Source organism: Physella acuta, unplaced genomic scaffold (genome assembly GCF_028476545.2).
Source record: "Physella acuta isolate Inbredline_101_S28 unplaced genomic scaffold, ASM2847654v3 ptg000013l, whole genome shotgun sequence".
NCBI lineage: Eukaryota > Metazoa > Mollusca > Gastropoda > Physidae > Physella > Physella acuta.
Genome location: NW_026731533.1, coordinates 292,211 through 310,237, shown reverse-complemented (window position 1 = coordinate 310,237; position 18,027 = coordinate 292,211). Strand labels below are relative to the sequence as shown.

At 33.3% G+C, this 18,027-nt stretch overlaps 2 protein-coding genes across 4 annotated transcripts; one reads left to right on the top strand and one right to left on the bottom strand.

Moving 5' to 3' along the window:
- Window positions 1-43: 43 nt before the first annotated feature.
- LOC131935785 (F-box/LRR-repeat protein 6) lies at window positions 44-7,410 on the bottom strand. Of its 3 annotated transcripts, none has more exons than XM_059292443.1 (11): window positions 7,302-7,410; window positions 5,198-5,298; window positions 4,748-5,026; window positions 4,205-4,400; window positions 3,797-3,928; window positions 3,539-3,661; window positions 3,076-3,234; window positions 2,485-2,588; window positions 1,985-2,147; window positions 1,244-1,395; window positions 44-890 (listed from the first exon to the last, which is right to left on the bottom strand). In XM_059292443.1, the coding sequence occupies exons 3-11, from the start codon at window positions 5,014-5,016 to the stop codon at window positions 743-745; spliced, it is 1,446 nt and encodes a 481-aa protein (XP_059148426.1). In that variant the 5' UTR covers window positions 5,017-5,026; window positions 5,198-5,298; window positions 7,302-7,410; the 3' UTR covers window positions 44-742. The 3 variants fall into 3 exon arrangements, with proteins under 3 accessions (XP_059148426.1, XP_059148418.1, XP_059148435.1); XM_059292435.1 differs by lacking the exon at window positions 7,302-7,410 and adding an exon at window positions 6,322-6,437; XM_059292452.1 differs by lacking the exon at window positions 7,302-7,410 and adding an exon at window positions 6,322-6,423 and having other exon boundaries at window positions 5,198-5,235.
- Window positions 7,115-18,009, top strand: LOC131935774 (ATP-binding cassette sub-family F member 1). Its single transcript, XM_059292424.1, has 19 exons — window positions 7,115-7,244; window positions 10,252-10,419; window positions 10,547-10,781; window positions 10,915-10,973; window positions 11,189-11,299; window positions 11,402-11,502; window positions 11,796-12,021; window positions 12,503-12,651; window positions 13,261-13,344; window positions 13,465-13,589; window positions 13,877-13,989; window positions 14,237-14,411; window positions 14,583-14,657; window positions 14,910-14,980; window positions 15,153-15,185; window positions 15,452-15,523; window positions 16,120-16,281; window positions 16,516-16,588; window positions 16,904-18,009. Exons 2-19 carry the CDS (start codon window positions 10,282-10,284, stop codon window positions 17,086-17,088), a joined length of 2,187 nt encoding a protein of 728 aa, XP_059148407.1. The 5' UTR covers window positions 7,115-7,244; window positions 10,252-10,281; the 3' UTR covers window positions 17,089-18,009.
- Window positions 18,010-18,027: the final 18 nt, after the last annotated feature.

Here is an 18,027-nt window from a genome sequence, read left to right as displayed (position 1 = left end):
AAAAATGTAAAAAATCTGCTGTAATCTGGCTTATGCTTTCTTACTACTAAATAGTTGTCAAATGAATTTAGATAGTATGAGTAATTAATCTTAGAAGTAAAATCACTTTAGTTCAGAAATTATTGTGAGTTTTTTATTACATAAATATTAAGCAACTAGACATCATAAAACATTACTTTCCTGCATTTTTACACAAGAGTGGGTTCCAAAAACAAATATCTTCAAAAAGTACATTCAAGCTGAACATTTTGTACGTGAGAAAATGGTTTTATCACACAAATCCGTGAGAAAACAGTTTCAAAACTATTGAAGAGAACACATTTTTCTTAAATTGATCTGGAATTTTTTTTCCACACATAGAAGGCATCAGACTTTTTCAACAATTTTGTGTCAATTTTCATCTTACTACTTTCTTGTAAGAGTATGGAATTGTGTGCAAGTGTGTATGTGAATATATGGCACTGATTTTCTTATATAATGGTATAATAGATTCAAGCATCTCACATTTATAACATCAGTTATAAATCAGTGCAACTCAATAAAGCATTACCACACAAATATTAGCATTGTTTAAATGCTCTGCCAAACACCATTAAGTACATTAGCATTTTTTCAAAACTCAAGCACCATACAATGGTAAAACATTTTATCAGACACTGAGATTACAGTGAAATTTTCACCTACCAGCATCATACAGACATCAAAATTACATTGGACTCAATACAACTGCAGTACCTTAATATCACCAATTACATTTACATGTGTGAGCAACAATGTGACGAAACGTATCAATTTTCCGTCTGTCAAAAAATCGCCGCAACTTTTTTGGTATTGCAAGACATTTCTGCAAGTTGACAGTCCTAACATTTGGGCAGTTCTGGCTGATTGCACTAGGAAAATAAAAACAGCAACTGGTTGTTTCGCACAGGAAATTTTATGACCTAAACCAGGGGTCTCCAAACTGTTCAGTCTGAGGGCCGCATTAACTATCAAATTTCAGTTCGGGGGCCAGTTTCTTCCTGGCATGTCTTTAATTTTTCTGGTCAAAGTTCCTCAGCCATCACCAACAAACGCTTTTTTTCCGTGGACAAAAATATCTACGCGGGCCGGATGAGAGGACCTTGCGGGCCGCATCTGGCCCGCGGGCCGTAGTTTGGAGACCCCTGACCTAAACAACAATTCTAAAACACATTAACACTATGTCTATTGTTATTTAAAATTTGAATAAAACTATAAAACATACCTGACTAAAGGCATGGTGATGTCCAAATTCTCTAGCTCCACTCTTTCTATCAAAACATTTTCATCTTTCACCAGACAGAACATACCTTCTGTGATGTCTTCCAAACTAAAACTACTGTAGGATAGGACTATTTCACATAGACTGTGCCGCCACTGACAATATAAATTTACAATTTCATTAACAGAAAGGTCTGATCACAATTTTTCAAGAAAAACATCAATGTAATTGGAAACTACAAGCTAGAAATAAAAACACTCTGATTAACTGATTAATCATGACAACTATATAAAAATTTTTTATTAAGATAATCAATTTAATCATTGCTGCTAGTATTCAAGAGTCTCCCCCCCCCCCCCCCCTGACATCTACTGCTATTGGTACTTAGTTTACTTAGATCCCTAATATAAGTTTTTAGTTTTAGTTTTAATTTACAGGAATGAGACAAAAGATATCATCAGCAATCTTTGAAAAGATAATCACCCCAACATTAACAATAAACAAAACCAGATAAAATCCTATCCACAATTATATCCTACTGTGCATGTGGGCAATATTTATTGAATTCTTAAAGAAAACTTTTGGGTATACCCTTAAAGACCAAATACACTAAGAGTAAGTTTGATAGAGATAATACTAAAATGAAGTAATATAAAAAATAAAGTCAGCTAGAGAAATGTAGTTACAAGAAGTTAAAAATAACCCACCTTGACCCACATCTATAGTAGTAACTTTAACATGTACCTGTTTCAATAACTGCACAAGTCCTCGAGGGTCATCAATGATGCGAATTCCCATCAAGAGTTTCTCTACATCCAAGCAAGGCAGCTTGAGCAATGTTTGAACAGAGAAATGTTCACAGCCACGTAGATCCAGACTTCGTAGTTGTCTTGAAGACATTATCAACCTGCAGGGGGGTCAAAACCCAGCATTTAACAGCAAGATACGTTTTCAGCAGCAATGCATATTTGTTTATTACTGTAGTTCTACCAAAACATGAGTAGATTTATTTATCTTCCATTGTTACATTTAAATAATTTAACGGCATTTAACAGCAAGATACGTTTTCAGCAGCCATGCATATTTGTTTATTACTGTAGTTCTACCAAAACATGAGTAAATTTATTTATTTTACATTTAAATAATTTATATTTTATTATATTCCGATGGCTTCTGCTGCAGGCATTTTACTTATAAGCTCTACTGCGGACAAGACAGGACAATTTATGAAGTACAAAACCAACCTCTCTATTAAGTTGTCATTTACTGGCAAGGGTTGCCTGTTATCACAAGGGCTGCCAGCAGCAATAGATAACTCTTCCAGTGATTGAAACCCTGGTGAGAGGTACTAAAGAAACATAAGAGGAAATTTAAACAAAGAACAAGATCACTACCCAATTTAATTTAAAAACAATTAATGAAGAAACGTAAACAAGAGGAAATTCTTACAAAGAAACAAGATCACTACCCAATCCAATTTAAAAACAATTACTGAAGAAACATAAACAAGAGGAAATTCATTAAAAGAAATAAGATCATGACCAATTCCAATTTAAAAGGAATTAAATTACTACCAGTATCTAAAACACAATTTTTGTTTTGGTATGGCAATTAAAGTATGGTCATTAAACATGAGTTTACTGAATCATTACATTTAATTACTGAAGTTTAGCATTAATAGCATTATTCAATAAATAAGTTAATCAGATTAAAATTAAGATTATCTTAATTACAAGATATAAAGACACTTCATTTTGTGAGATAATAAGTAACACAACAGTGAAGAAAAAAACAAAAAACTATTCTAGATTGTTGTCTTTGTTGGGTAAACTCACAGAAGGATAATCTTCAAGGGTGATGCTAGTGGCTAAAATGTAGCCCATATTTAATACCCTGAGATGCGGCAAGCTACGCTGAAGTCGTTCTATATCCAGACTAAATACATCGACTCTACAGTAATTGATTGACAAGGCTTCAAGATTTCTACAGTTTTCCTGTGCAAAAAAAAAAGCAAAGCAAAATATAAAAATTTTTATAAAAGAAAATGCTAAGATAATTATTGTCTATCAAGACTAACTTAACTTTTGATTGAACAGTACAGTTTTATCTTAGATTTTTCAACACATTACAATTAGGTTACTGTTTATTAGAGGACCATTATCCATTATTCTATTCAGAATGGAACTAAAACTAACATGAAGGCTATCTTAACAATCACTAGTCCTGAGAACACTCAAATGTAATCTGTTACAGCTAGAATTGTAAGCATAAGAATGTCAGAGTTTAACCAAAGCTTACACAAATAGCATCCATCAGTTTATGAAAGCCATGCATCAAATTTCCACTGAGATTAAGACTCAACAATTGAGCATTGTAGTGTTCAATTATTGTTGTCATGGGTAAAACACTGACTAGATCATTCTGTAATTAGAAAAATATTTTAGCACATTCAAAACACAATGAATGATTTCAACCATTTTCACCATTTAGGCTAAGTTTTTTTAAAAGTACTTTTGTGTTCTTAGAGTAGTAGATGAAATAAACAAGAGGACTTACACAAGTATGAGAAAAATCTAAAGATGTGATGTGTGGACAATTAGTGGTAAAGTAAGTGGCAATATCCATGCTGAGCTTTGTGCAATATGACAAGTTAACTGACTGTAGCTTTTTGCAGTTCTCTGTCAGTTCCTGAAAAACATGTCAAAATTATAAATTTAAGTAGTTACTGAGATGTTAAGAAATTCATAAATTTATGCACACAATTTATAGGTAAGATATTCTGTAGCTTCAACTCAGAACAAAACATTCCATCAACCTGCCTATAGCTTGGAAAAGTACACTAACATACGGTACGTTCAACAGTGCTTGCATCCATCAAGTTTTTTTTTATTAAAATAGACGTCTAAGTCTAACTAACAAATTTATAACAATTCCTAGAAATATTATCTAGCACATTTCACTAACCTGAACACCTAAAGCTGTAATATCCCAGCCTGTCAAATCTATTTCTTTACATGGTGCTAGTCTGTTTCTTGACAGCCATATCAAAAACTCATCAGTTCGCCGCATCCAATAGTATCCGCCATAGGGAACTTTGACAACAGTCCACAGACATGGATTCAAGCAGAGATTATACCAAAGCTTGCTGACAAGTGGTGCCCTAATCAAATCAAAACAAGAAATAATAGAAATTACCATGTTAGGGTAAAAACTATGTCATTATGCGAAGTCAAACAAATGATAAAACAAAAGCTTAGACTTGCACAACATTCAATACAAAAGTTAAAGGCAGGAAATGTTTAAAAAAAAACATCTATGGAGCTCTGACAATAATTTTATTCTCCTAAAAACTTAAAAAATAATCTGTGAATAGCATCTCTGAAAGTATAACTACAATTAGCTTGAACTACACTATACAACTCACACTTGATAGGACATGCTTCTTGATCCCTAGCTACCATGCTTCTACACTACACAAAGTGACACACTAAAGCGTATAATCTATACCTGATCATGAAAGGGTACTGCCTCTCTGCAATTATGTAGCTAAATATTTTGATCCATATTTCAGGGGGTAGCTTGGGCAGTTGTGCCCGTCTTGTTCGATGGCTCACATTTAGCTGCCTCTCTATAGCAAATAGTGACTCTCCAGTATCTTGAATTACCAGTTTACAGTTTCGATGAAGATGTCCACGACTGTATGGCGAAACCACTAATTTCCGTTTCAATGGTCGTGTTTCTTTTTTAAATTCTTTACACGATTCATCTTCACTCATTATTCACAATCTGAAATAATAATTTCCAAAGCCAAATGTACATTTATTTTGAAATGATTGTTAGTGTAGATGTTTCAATTAAATAAGGGCATAAAATTAGAAGAAAAAAACAGAATTAGGAAATTTAAAGTATTCAGTAACATTGCACTAATAAACCCTATTCATAAATGTTTTAACTTACAGTGTATTCAAGGCAGAATGTTACTCATTTAAAGACTTCTGAAAAAACATTAGTGGAGACTTTTATTATAGAACATGTGTTGCATCAACTCAACAGGGATCCTAAAAAAAAGTTGAACACAAATTTCATGAATTTTCTAAGACAATGGACTCTTCTGAAAATAGGTGTGTTAGGTTGTGAGAAACATGGTAACATCAGGTTTAGTGTGTTAGGGTCAGAAATGATTAAAATGGTTATGGTGCTATTTGGTTTAGCATTGATGTTGGTAAAGTATTTAGTAGTTTAACTTACTGCCAGTAACCTAACACCCCTTTATTAAGAATATTCCATTATTATGGCATTATCAGATTCTGGTATAACTTATAGTTTTGAAAAGATAACTTCAGCAAGTTTAAAACTTTGGCTAAGTATTAGGGCCTAACTTGGCCACTAGAAGTCTTCTTCTTCTTCGTTATTAATTCTAGGAGGGATTCCCTCCAACACAATTAAGTATTACATGTCAACTTGTTATGCCGTTGACTCCAATTTCAGCATGCTTTTCTTTTTGGATCTGCTTCCATAGCAAACTACAAGGCTGCAGCTGTTTTATTTTGTAGTTGTCTCTCCTACAAGAGTTGCTGTCCCCAGCTATCGAGCCTCATCTGCCTGAGGGATCAAACATGAGACTTTTTGGTTTAGCAGCAATGACCTCTACTGATTTGACCACGCCGATCCCGCTACTAGATCTAGTAGCTATTTTTAATATTTTGTTTGGTTACCTACTGCATTTTAAATCATCTAACCACAACAAGCAAATCAGATTTTACCAGCTAGTGGCTACTGCCTCTACTCTCTACCTGTGCCTAAGGATTAAGCTAAGTAAAATAAATTATGATTTAGAATGACCCAATATTATTAGAAATTTTAGTAATATTAAATAGATATAGGCAACAAGAAACTGGAAGGATTCTCGTCAACTCGCTCGCCTCCATCGACTGAGTAGACTCAGGAGTCAGTAGACAGAGTAGCTCAGAATACTCAGATGAGTAAGTCAGTAAGTTCACCAGTGAATTGTATATTAAATTTTACTTAGGCCTACTACAATGCATTGTCTAAGTTTATGACTCTACTAGATCTTTTCTAACCTCATATTTTCTTAAATCTTGGACTGCTGCCTTAAGAAGTTAAGAGAATAATTTATAATAACGAATAACTCAACACCCATAGTTTACATTACAACAGTTGAGTGAATGTGATAGAGTTGGCCGGTGCAATTTTTACATAAAAGAGCCTAGGAATCAATTTTCACGCAGTTTCGATAACTAGGGCTTATAGCTGACTTTACCTAAATGAAATACCCTAGGTAGCAACTTAATAAAATACTTGTTATTTTTTTACAGATTCCAAATCAGTTCTCATTCTTGTTAACAAATGTTTGCTATTCAGAATGTATTATTCTCTATTTATTTAAACACAACAAAATTTACGGATTAAGAAAATTTTTTATTCCAAATTTTCATCATTCTTGTGAAAGCCTAAAATATTTGTAATGTGCGAATATATTTATTTTCTACTAATTTAAAATGTCTACATTTAATTTAATTATTGTATTGTATTTTGTTAAAAAATTGCATGCTAATCACACAACTATTTCATTAAATAATTTATTTTTATTTGTTTTCTAATGTTTTATTTTGGTGAGTAAAGAAGGACATTTTTCTTAATGTGATGTGGGTGATGTGTAATATGTTTGTGTAGTATTATATGCGCACAATACTTTATTTTTCAGTATCTAAAATTACAGCAATTTGGTTTTTGATCTCTAACTTAATGTAACTTATATGTAAAATCAATTCCCCATAGCCCAAGTCAGTCAGTTGTTTTGTTTTGGGGAGTTTAAATTATCCCTGGCAATTTTTTGTATTTTTTATCTGGAAAGAAAATTACTTCCGCTAAATGTTCACATTGCATGGTTCTTTGCAATTTTATTAATTGCCTATTTGGCGACTCATTGGGTAGAAAGATAAACATAAACATCAAGTTTGGACTAATTCTGTAAACTCTAGAGGTAAAAATTATTATTAGATCTAAAATTTAGCTTTGTTCTAGTTAATAATATGACGACCTTATTATTAGAATAGCCAGTGGTGGCGAAAGACTGAACGAGCATCTGCCTGGATTCTGATTTTTCGGAATTTGTGAATTTGTCATTCATAGTTTTAATCATCATAGTCAAGTCATTCGATTATCTTTTCTGGGTAATCGATCGTTTGATGTAGATCTATGTAAAATCGGCCGAGGCTAGTAATGTGGAAAAAAGGTGACTCATTAAACTTTACCAAGTGACTTCGCGTCTCGCAGAGCATGGCCCCTAATGAATTGACTACACGTCTCGCAGGTTTGATTTGCCATCTTGTAATTGAAAATGCTTACTTTTTACTTCTCTATCACATCCGGTGTGGTTGAGTCCACAGTGTGCCAGCTGTAGACTGTAGTTCATAGACCCGGAGTTCAGAGTTCGAACCCTGGGTTAGCTTGGCCGGTACTAGTTTTTTCTTTTTTCATATTGAAAATATGGCGTAGACTATGATTCTTGTTTTGGATGATATTTCGAGTCGTCCCTTTGAATCCCGGACAGATCGTCCCCCCGGCGTGGCCTCAGCCAACCGGCGGGCTCGTTGCATTGAGTTAAATATAAACTCAAAACAATAATATAAACAATCTCCTTTTAGGTCGGTCAGGCCACATACCAGGCACGCACAGTGTTGTGTGTCGTTCCTTAACCAAAATAAACTATCTCCCTTCATTATCATTAGATATATTTAATTAGTTAATTAATTAATTAGCTAATTTATAAAATTATGTATGATGCTATAGCAGTAGGTAAGTTACGGTAAGTATAATTTTTTTAACTATGTATTTGTACTATAAAGAAACACCTTCGTTGTTTGAATACCACCCCCTCCCCTTCTTGAACTCAAAGTTAAACTTTTAACCCCGTTCGTAGAGACATGCGGTATGTTGTAAAGCGGCGGGTGGGTAGGGTATATACTCGGTGAAGAAAAAATCCAACGTGGTGCGTGTTATTGGCCTTGGGCCTTCGGTGACGTTGTTGGCGTTTGCTGTGAGGGGGAGAGGGGTGTGTTATATCCGTTTAAAAAAATCGCAACATGGTATTGGCCTATGATGACGTCGGCGCAAGCGGGGAGGGGGGGGGAGACACTTTTTTTTAAAAAACCAAGAACTAGGCGTTTAAAGGCTGTAATGAAAATCAAGGACTGGTATAGCCATGATGTCGAATTTAACGAGTGATGCTTGCTGGGTCTATCATACGATTGCTTGGCGATGGGAATCTTGTCAAGCTCAGTTTATATTTACAGTGAACTATTGGGATGCTGTCATACATAAAGTAACAGCTACCGAATGTAGCACTTAAAACATAGAGTGCATCCCGCTCATTATAAATTTGAAATACAAGTTATGGATTGCCCAAAAACTTGAAGGACTATCAGAATATATGCATTGTATTATAACATTAATCATTACGATATAACTAAAATGTGTATTCAAATATTTTTAGGCTAACAGGATCTGCATTTAAATAAACAAGACCTATTAGGCTACTTTTGCATGGTAGCACAACTACATTTTTAGATTTCATAATGAGTAGCCTAGTCGTGCATTAAAGGACTGTACTCAATAACAATGAAAAAAATGAAATGCCGGCTTCAAACTTCAAGCTATGATTTCCCCGTATTCTTCTACTAGAAATATAGCTCCGTTGTTCTAATGACCTCACCCTCCTCCTCTCACCTAGTTCAATTTAAAGTTACACTTTCAACCCCGTTAGGATGCGTGAACTGGTGAACCGCGTGAACTACTGATGACCTAACTATTGAAAAAAAAATATTCTGGTGTTAAATTGCCCTCCCCTACTCGCAGCACTTTGGGGCCATACACATCAGGAAGGTCTAGGTCGGTGTTGTATCTCGTGCAAATTTACTCACAACACGACTACACACTATGCTTGTATCCAGGACTAAAGCTGCGACACTCGCATAGAGTTGGATTTATTCGTTAGATCATTGTGCTTCAAATTCTGTTTCAATATTGGATTAGATGGATATAATGTTGGAATTCAGTTAGTTTGTTATATTATATTTATCTAAATGTCGTGTACCATCAGAAACTAAATTGGTTGACAAGACACATGTGTAGGCTAAAGAATGACCTCTAGATCGAGCCAAAGATGGCTGGTTAAGGTTGACAAACTGTGGTTTTCAAATTTCATGGTGATACTTTTCTAAAGGATTTTATTTTGTGCTTTCTTTGGGATTATTTTGTGTGATGTGATTATTCAGAAGTAATTTGTAAGTAGAAGCTTTTCACATCCAACCATTTTAACAGTTTGCGATTGATCTGCGGCTGGGCTGATTAATTTACATTTAGCGAAACTACACACTACACGGCGCCCTCAGGCCGTTGTTTCAGCATGCCCTACTAGTCAATTATAGACAACTTTAGAATCAATACATAGAGCCAACACACCGATTTTTATTTAATAATCTTCAAGAGCCATTCCTCTAGGGTCGTTATTTTCACGAAATTGTCGTTTTCCATTTTGTTGTCAAGAAACTGGTATTTAGTTCACGAGAACGTATGAAAACCACTCATGCGTGACCGAAATCGTCGATTGGGTGCCTTCACGTGGTTTGACACGTGTTGACCTAGGCCATTGTTTACATCCAAAAATCACCCAAAACGGCCTTTTTTCGAAAAATTTGTTTGAAAAAATGGCTAAGTCCAGTTTTAAAAAGTGTCATTTTCGGGCCCATTTTAAAAAACGTAAAAAAATCCGAACTACACGTAGAAAAAAATGGCTTTTTCTGCCCTTTTTAGCTCCAAAAACGCGTCGCGTGACGTCATCGTGACGTCAGCCGCCAACCAAAACGCGGAGAAAGCGCGCGTTTGATTGGTTGGCGGCTGACACTATGAAATCCTCTAAGGACGATTCGAATGGTATACCCTTGTTTTTTAATAAAATATTTGTAATCTTTTTTTTTGAACTCCTCTAGCTTCCTTCAAGAATTTAATTAAAGTTAAGAATGCCTAAAAAAAGCAAAGCCGAAAAAGAAAAGTGGAAGGGGGATGATGATGATGAAACTGACCTTGCAAACAGTCTGAGTAAGCTTTCAACAAATGAAGATAAGGACCAAGATGGCGGCAAAAAAGCCAAGAAAAAGGTAGGTCAATTTGTCTATTTATTGAATGGTCATAACAATTTATAAGTAAATTCTCAATTGTGCTAAAATTTGGTAGCTTATAAATCAGAATAATTAATATATTGTCCTTTTCACCTATTTATTACAGGAAAAGAAGAAAAAGAGTAAAATGGATAAGTTAAAAGAAGAGATGATAGCTGGCGAGCAAGAAAAAGAGGCGATGGAAAAAAAGAAACAAGAAACTACTAAAGTTGAAGCAACAGCAGCTGTAAAGAAACAAGTAGTTAAAGAAGAAGAAAATGGTGTAGAAGATGATGAAGAAGAAGAAGAGAATAGAGATGCTTTAGTGGAACAGAATAATGTTGCTGCTGGTGACAAACAAGGTTTGAAAAGCAACATTATATCTTGTTTTTGTATTCCTTGTGGCTAGAAATGTATATATCAATCCTTTCATTTCTTTGCATATAGTTACTTTTTTATCGTTAGTTTAACAATGATGTTATTCTATTTTACCAGAAGAAGAAAAGGATAAGCCTAAACTGAGTAAAAAAGAGCTTAAAAAGTTAAAGAAAAAGGTAAATTATTATAAAGCTTGTTTTCTGATTTTGTATGGTGTGGTAATTATTATAAATATATATGTTATTATATTCTTAGGCCATTAAAAGTGTTAATTAATTTTTTCAATGCTGAAAAAAAATCTTTTCTATGACCTGTACTTATAAATGCTGTGCTGCACATACTTGAGGTAATCTTTATCGTCATTAAACTTTGTATTACTTTTCTTGTTCAGATGGAGTATACCAAAGCACTGGAGGAAATGGAAGAAGATGGTCAGTTTTCTGTTATCCAGGCTGAAAGTTCAAAAAAAGACCTTTTACTGGACAATCAACTTGATATTAAGGTAATTTTTATGTTAATTTGTGTTAAGTCAATTGTGATTTTTAAAAATTATTTTATAGTTCAAATATTTGATAAATCAATATGTTGCAATTTCCTGTTACAGATAGAAAAATTTGGTATATCTGCCCGAGGTAAAGATTTGTTTGTAAATGCAGATTTATACATAACACATGGAAGAAGATATGGTCTTGTGGGGCCAAATGGGTAAATAAAACTTTAACTTTGGATTATGTCAGTTACTCCCCTTTGTCTTTTAATGTCTGTGTGAAATATGCAGTACCTTGCTTGGTCCTAATTATAACCAGAGTAAGTTAAAATCTTAATGCAGCAGACTTATTTTTTCTTAAGAGGTAGATAATTATTTTAATAATAATAATTAATCTAAGGAAGATTTAAATCCGCTGAGAAAATATATCACATTTGATTTTTAAAAATTGAGTGTATTTTGTGATTCTTTTTTCATACTTTACTTTCCTTTTCCTTCCTTCTCTATAAAGTCACGGAAAAACGACATTGTTAAAACATATGGCCAGTCGAGCTCTGAGCATCCCAGCTAATATAGATGTTCTGTACTGTGAACAAGAAGTGACTGCAGATGAAACAAAAGCCATAGACGCTGTTCTGAAAGCCGATAAGAAAAGGACCGCTCTGTTACAGGAAGAGAAAGATTTGATGTCAAAGATAACAGAAGGTGGTAGAGAAATTACTGACAGGCTGAAAGATGTGAGTTGAGAATTCACAGATAATGAACTGACATTGAAAAACATTATTTACCATTATATTTGTGAAACAATTTTTTCTGATCAATGAAGAACTATGAGCCATGTTTGTATATATTTGGTCCACTTTCTAGTTTTATGAAGAACTACGATGTTAATAGTGTATTTTTGGTCCACTTCTTCTATGTTTATTAAGAAAAATATGTGAATAAATATATTTTTGGTCCACTTTTTCTAGCTTTATGAAGAACTAGATGTTAATTGTGAATTTTTTTCTATGTTTATGAAGAGCTAAGGATCATGGCTTCTTATTTTGTTGAATTTTTTATGTTTATGAAGAACTAAGATGTTAAAAGTATATTTTTGGTCCACTTTTTCTAGGTTTATGAAGAACTAAGATGTTAAAAGTATATTTTTGGTCCACTTTTTCTAGGTTTATGAAGAACTAAGATGTTAAAAGTATATTTTTGGTCCACTTTTTCTAGGTTTATGAAGAGCTACGGGCCATCAATGCGGATGCTGCTGATCCTAAGGCTAGAAGAATTTTAGCTGGTTTAGGATTCACCAAGGAGATGATGAACAGGGCAACAAAGGATTTATCTGGTGGCTGGAGAATGAGAGTCTCATTAGCCAGGTGAACTACTTTTTAAATATTCACATATTTAATTTTGTGGATCTTGATTTAAACTTGAATTTTGAATCTATGACTCTCAGGTTTAATTGATTAAATAATTTTTATTTTAATATTACTTTTTTTTTTCCTATTAAAATGTCAAAGTGTAAAGTTAAGTACCCTTTTAAACCTGATGGTCCATGGTGGAGTAGCCTTCACCTTTCAGTGACCTCTGCACATGAAAAGACAGTGAGTCTCAGTCAGGCACCCATCAGAACTGGGTGGACTCAGGGACGTTCTACTGAAACGAACCCAGGATTCAAATGAGACTTTTGTGTTAGCAGTCATATGCTGTACCATCCGACCACACCATTATTACAAAAGCTGCCGAATCTACACAAGCCTCTGGCAATCATTTTCTCACACTTCAATGACTCATAACCAGATGAAATATAAGCTAAAAAAAATATTTTAGGAACTGTTTTCTGGTTTTCTGCTATCAATAGCAACCTCTAACACTTAAATCTTTTTTAAAAAGGTAGTTTATTAGTAAAGAATGATGAACTGCAATAAAAATGTGTAGTTTTAAAAAATAAAAAAATAAATTAAGATATGTTGCTTTACCTCCAGAGCTTTGTTTATGGAACCAACACTTCTAATGTTGGATGAGCCTACCAATCACTTGGACCTTAATGCTGTCATTTGGCTTGATAAGTAAGTACAGTTATTGTCATTGGTCATGTACAGACAAGCTTCAATCCTCATATTTTCAGCACAAGTAATTAATGTAAAAGTATGTTGCCATTGTGAACATGTTTGTTTTTTGTCTATCAGTTACCTGCAGCAGTGGAAGAAAACATTGTTGGTAGTTTCCCATGACCAGAGTTTCTTGGACAATGTTTGCACAGACATCATTCACTTGGACCAACAAAAATTATATTACTACAGAGGAAATTATGGTAAGGGGTTTAGTTTTTTTCCGCAGTTAAGATCACTTTGAATGGTGTTTTAGGAAACAATGAAGCATTATAGTATTGATAATTTTAGAATATTTAAGATATAAAATAGAATACTAGTTAGATAATTTTTTCCCACTCTGTCTTTGAAGCAGCTTGAATGGGCAAGGGAGGCATTTCTTTTCAAACTATTTCCTATTTCCATACTAGTATTTAAGACTACTCTCTTTAAATTTTTTTACTTCTGATGACCACCCTTCTTTAACACTGACAAATTTCACCTCTGACAGCAACCTTTAAGAAAATGTTTGTACAGAAGAGAAAAGAACAGCTGAGGGACTACGAGAAACAAGAGAAAAAATTAAAAGATATGAAAGCATCTGGCAAGTCAACTAAGCAAGCTGTGAGTTGAACGTTATTCTATAAAACATGTATGCTGTACTTTGGTTAAGTTTTTACAAAACGTTTTTATCAGGTTTCAAAACATGTATTCATGTACTAAAATTTATTTTTATGTCTGCTTTATATAAGAATCTGTTTAAAAAAAATTCATTCCTTAGATTTTTCAAATTATAATTGTTAAAATTCAACCAAAGCCATTTTTTTAATAAATGAATTCTGTGTATTAACTTAAATGTTTTGTTACCTAGGAAACAAAACAAAAAGAAGCATTGACACGTAAACAAGAGAAGGGTAGGAAAAAGCAAAGCCAGTTTGAGGATGAAGAGATGAAAACAGAACTGTTGGCCAGACCGAAGGAGTATGTGGTCAAGTTTTCTTTCCCTGCACCTGCCCCACTCAACCCTCCCATCCTTGGTGTCTATAGTAAGTAATTTAACCACAGCTTTTGTTACGTTTTCATAGGTATATCTGGTTTCAGCATTAACTCATAACATGTTAAAAAAAATGAAATTGATTTCTTTTTGTTGCTGTAATGGAAGTAAATGCCTATCTGTTTACACATGATCTTCTACATCACAATTTTGATTGTTTCAGCTGTAACATTTGGCTATCAAGGCCAGAACCTTCTCTTTAAAGATTTGGACTTTGGTATTGATATGTCTTCAAGAGGTAACATTTGTCTTGGTTTGACATTTATTTGCATAATTTAAGTTGGGTTTAATTATAGTTTATGTACAGCTTAAAATTGCAAGTTTTGTAAAATAAAATGTTTTTAATTTTTAACCACTAGATTCATATTAATCTCCAAAAGGGATTGTCTCTTTTTGTCAAAGGCTGTCACTGAAAATAATATAAATGTCCAAGAAATGAATCTTAATTGTGTAGTTATATAATATTGACTGACAAAATATTTATCTCCAGTGGCTATTGTTGGACCTAATGGTGTAGGGAAGAGTACATTCCTTAAACTTTTAACAGGAGAGATTATACCAGTAAGTATTTAGTGGTAATGACATTGTTTAATGACATAGCTTTCAATAAATGCTATTAATAGATTAGGTTTTTAAATTTCAGTAACAATATTGCATGCCTCTCTTATAAAGTGAAATTTACATATATTTTTTTGTTAACTGTGTTTAAAACTTAATATCCTTTTAATTTTAGGAAATCGGAGAAAGAAGAAAGAACCATAGACTGGTCAGTAGTATATATTACATACATTTTTATATCTTTGTTTTAAAGTTTATTTGATGTGCCTCATAAATAATAATCATCTTAAAGTATTTCAATCTAAATATTTGTTTTTATATTAAGAATGCATATTTCATATTTGTTTAACATTTTCTGAGTGAAAAATGTTACAAAAGTTAAAACTGTCAGATAGGTAATATTGCCTCCAAACTTGGGGATAAAAAATTGTTATTTTGTAGAAACATTTTCAAGTTTTCCTCTTATTCAACTAGCGTATTGGAAAGTATGACCAACATTCAGCTGACCAGTTGAACTTGGACGAATCTCCCACAGAGTATTTGATGGTGAGTGATAACATCATTTCCTGATTAAGCCATAATGCTGGTGCACTGAGAAATTAAGTTCATAATATGTTGTTTTCATTAATAACTAACAGAGATCTAGCAGTAGGTGAGAAAATTTCCTAGACTAGATACCTGAGTCTAAAATAGATGTTTCTTTGGTTTAAAAGGATTTTTATTACACATTACATACCAGTCTCAAATGACAATCTACAGGCCTTTGGAATAAAATATCTCTAAACCAGCATATACGTTAATGCCATTAGCATTTGACCAATGAATTTCTTGGTTTAATGCCACTAATCAACTTGACATCTCTTTTTGGTGAGTCGCAGCAGGCAGGCACATAATCTCCAGTTGTATGCATCTGTTTGTTTCTATAACAAAACCATTGACAATATGGCTTAAACTAAAGAATTCATTCAAATTCTAAATATGCAATGTCTATTAGTGAAGCACATGTACAAAACATTTAAATCCAGCTGTGAATGGAAAAATTGTTAAAAATATCAATTCCACAAATCTGTTAATTTTTCATAGAAAGTTTGTGAGATGCCAATGTTAGAAAAAAATGATCAACAAACTGTTTTATTTTCCAGAGACTGTTTAACCTTCAGTACCAAGATGCCAGGAAAAAACTTGGCCAGTACGGCCTGGCCTCGCATGCACATACGATATTGAACCGTGATCTGTCGGGTGGTCAGAGAGCTCGTGTAGCTTTAGCAGAACTCTCCTGCAGGGCTCCAGACGTTCTGATCTTGGTAATTGGCTACACATATTTTTATAAATACAAAGCTGTTTTATTGATTATGTCTGCTAAAAAATATTTGGGGATCAGCACTGAAAGTTGCAGTAATTTTTTAACGTTTGAACATTTCTTCATTTTATATGCATAATTACATATTTTTATGTCAAATAAATTAGCTTCATGATTTTTGTCATATTTTTCTTTTTGATGTTTATGAAACTCAAGGCAATGAAATATTTTTTTTCAGGATGAACCTACAAACAACCTTGACATTGAATCAATTGATGCCCTAGCTGATGCTATTCGTGATTTCACTGGAGGTATATTTAATTAAAATGATCTGATCAGTCACATTTAATGTTTGTTTCATTATTTTATCCTCACTATTTTTTTATAAATTTTAAAGTATATTTTATAAGCAATTCTGATTTAGTTTATTAATAAAAGTTATTTAGCATCTGTAAATTTACAATTAATTTCTTAATTGCTCTGTTACACACACTCATTGATGTTAAATTTTATGTTTGCAATTAATGCGAGTATAATTCCAAATATCCAGTCACCTATTTATCTAAAAATTATCTTATAAATTTTGTTCCCAATAGTTCTAGCAGTGTGCTTGTCAACTTTTTCAGGTGTGATTATAGTCAGCCACGATGAGAGGCTGATCCGAGACACAGACTGCCAGCTTTGGGTTGTGGAAAACAAGACAATCAACGAGATTGACGGCGACTTTGACGACTACAGGCGTGAGCTGCTGGAGGCTCTGGGAGAAAACATCGCCAACGCTGCAGCTGCCTCTGCACCATCAGCAACATGACCGTAACTCCCTCGTCTCCTCAGATATACATACTTTCAGCATAACAATCTGGCAAACGTGTTTAAAAAAATTCAACAGCGACTAACAAATGGCTTGATGACACATCAGACACAGCACGCCATAGATGTTGCTATAACCAGATGATGGAAAAAAAATGTATATGGCTCTGTGTTTACCTCCCTTACCATTTCCACAGTGATTTTAAAATAGATTAGCTGATTAATGAATGCATAATGAGGTCTCATTGGTTCAAACACATCTTGATTAGCGGTGTTGATAACTAAGCTACATGTCAAAATTTTATTTAAAGATTTATACATCATCCTTGTCTTCTAAAATTGTAACCTGTTTCAGATTATTTTCTTTATTTAGTCATTTTATTTATGACGTAATTTTTTCATTTGAGTACTGGTCCATAGAGCTCCTATTTACTTTATGACTTCCGTAATTTAAATATTAAATATCCTATTCAATATTTTTATGCTGATATTTTTAGATAAGATATGTAACAGAAGTCTTCTAAATTGGTTTTGGGGATATTCATTTGTTTTTACTAATTTCTAAATTTCAAGTTCTTGATGGTTTTTTTTAATGTTCAGGGCTAAAACAGCCCCACTGAGATAGTTATATATATATTGTTTGATCTTGTGACGGGCTGGAAATATATGAGACGTGTAGAAAACTAGTTAATTCTCGGTGAATCAAACCATTCGTGATGAATCAAACCATTCTCTGCGGTTCTAAAAATGTTTGTGGGAAAGTTTTCCACATTGATTTGGGTATATGCTAATACTTTTAAAAATGTGTGTCTGTTATGTCTTTATATTTGGTTTCAATCATGATTGAGGTATACATTTTAAAGTTGTCCTTGTCCTCTAATGTACAAAAAAATAAATGTTATTTACATGAATCAAACATTTGCTACACATTTTTTTCTTT

Excerpts from the sequence above, each read along its gene's own strand:
- LOC131935785 (XM_059292443.1), bottom strand. The coding sequence starts at position 5,016 with ATGAGTGAAGATGAATCGTGTAAAGAATTTAAAAAAGAAACACGACCA. Across the intron at positions 4,401-4,747 it reads CAGTACCCTTTCATGATCAG|GGCACCACTTGTCAGCAAGC; the intron begins GTATAGATTATA and ends TGATTTGATTAG. Across the intron at positions 3,235-3,538 it reads AACTGATGGATGCTATTTGT|GAAAACTGTAGAAATCTTGA; the intron begins GTAAGCTTTGGT and ends TTTTTTGCACAG.
- LOC131935774 (XM_059292424.1), top strand. The coding sequence starts at position 10,282 with ATGCCTAAAAAAAGCAAAGCCGAAAAAGAAAAGTGGAAGGGGGATGAT. Across the intron at positions 14,412-14,582 it reads TCCCATCCTTGGTGTCTATA|CTGTAACATTTGGCTATCAA; the intron begins GTAAGTAATTTA and ends TGATTGTTTCAG. Across the intron at positions 14,981-15,152 it reads TAACAGGAGAGATTATACCA|GAAATCGGAGAAAGAAGAAA; the intron begins GTAAGTATTTAG and ends TTTTAATTTTAG.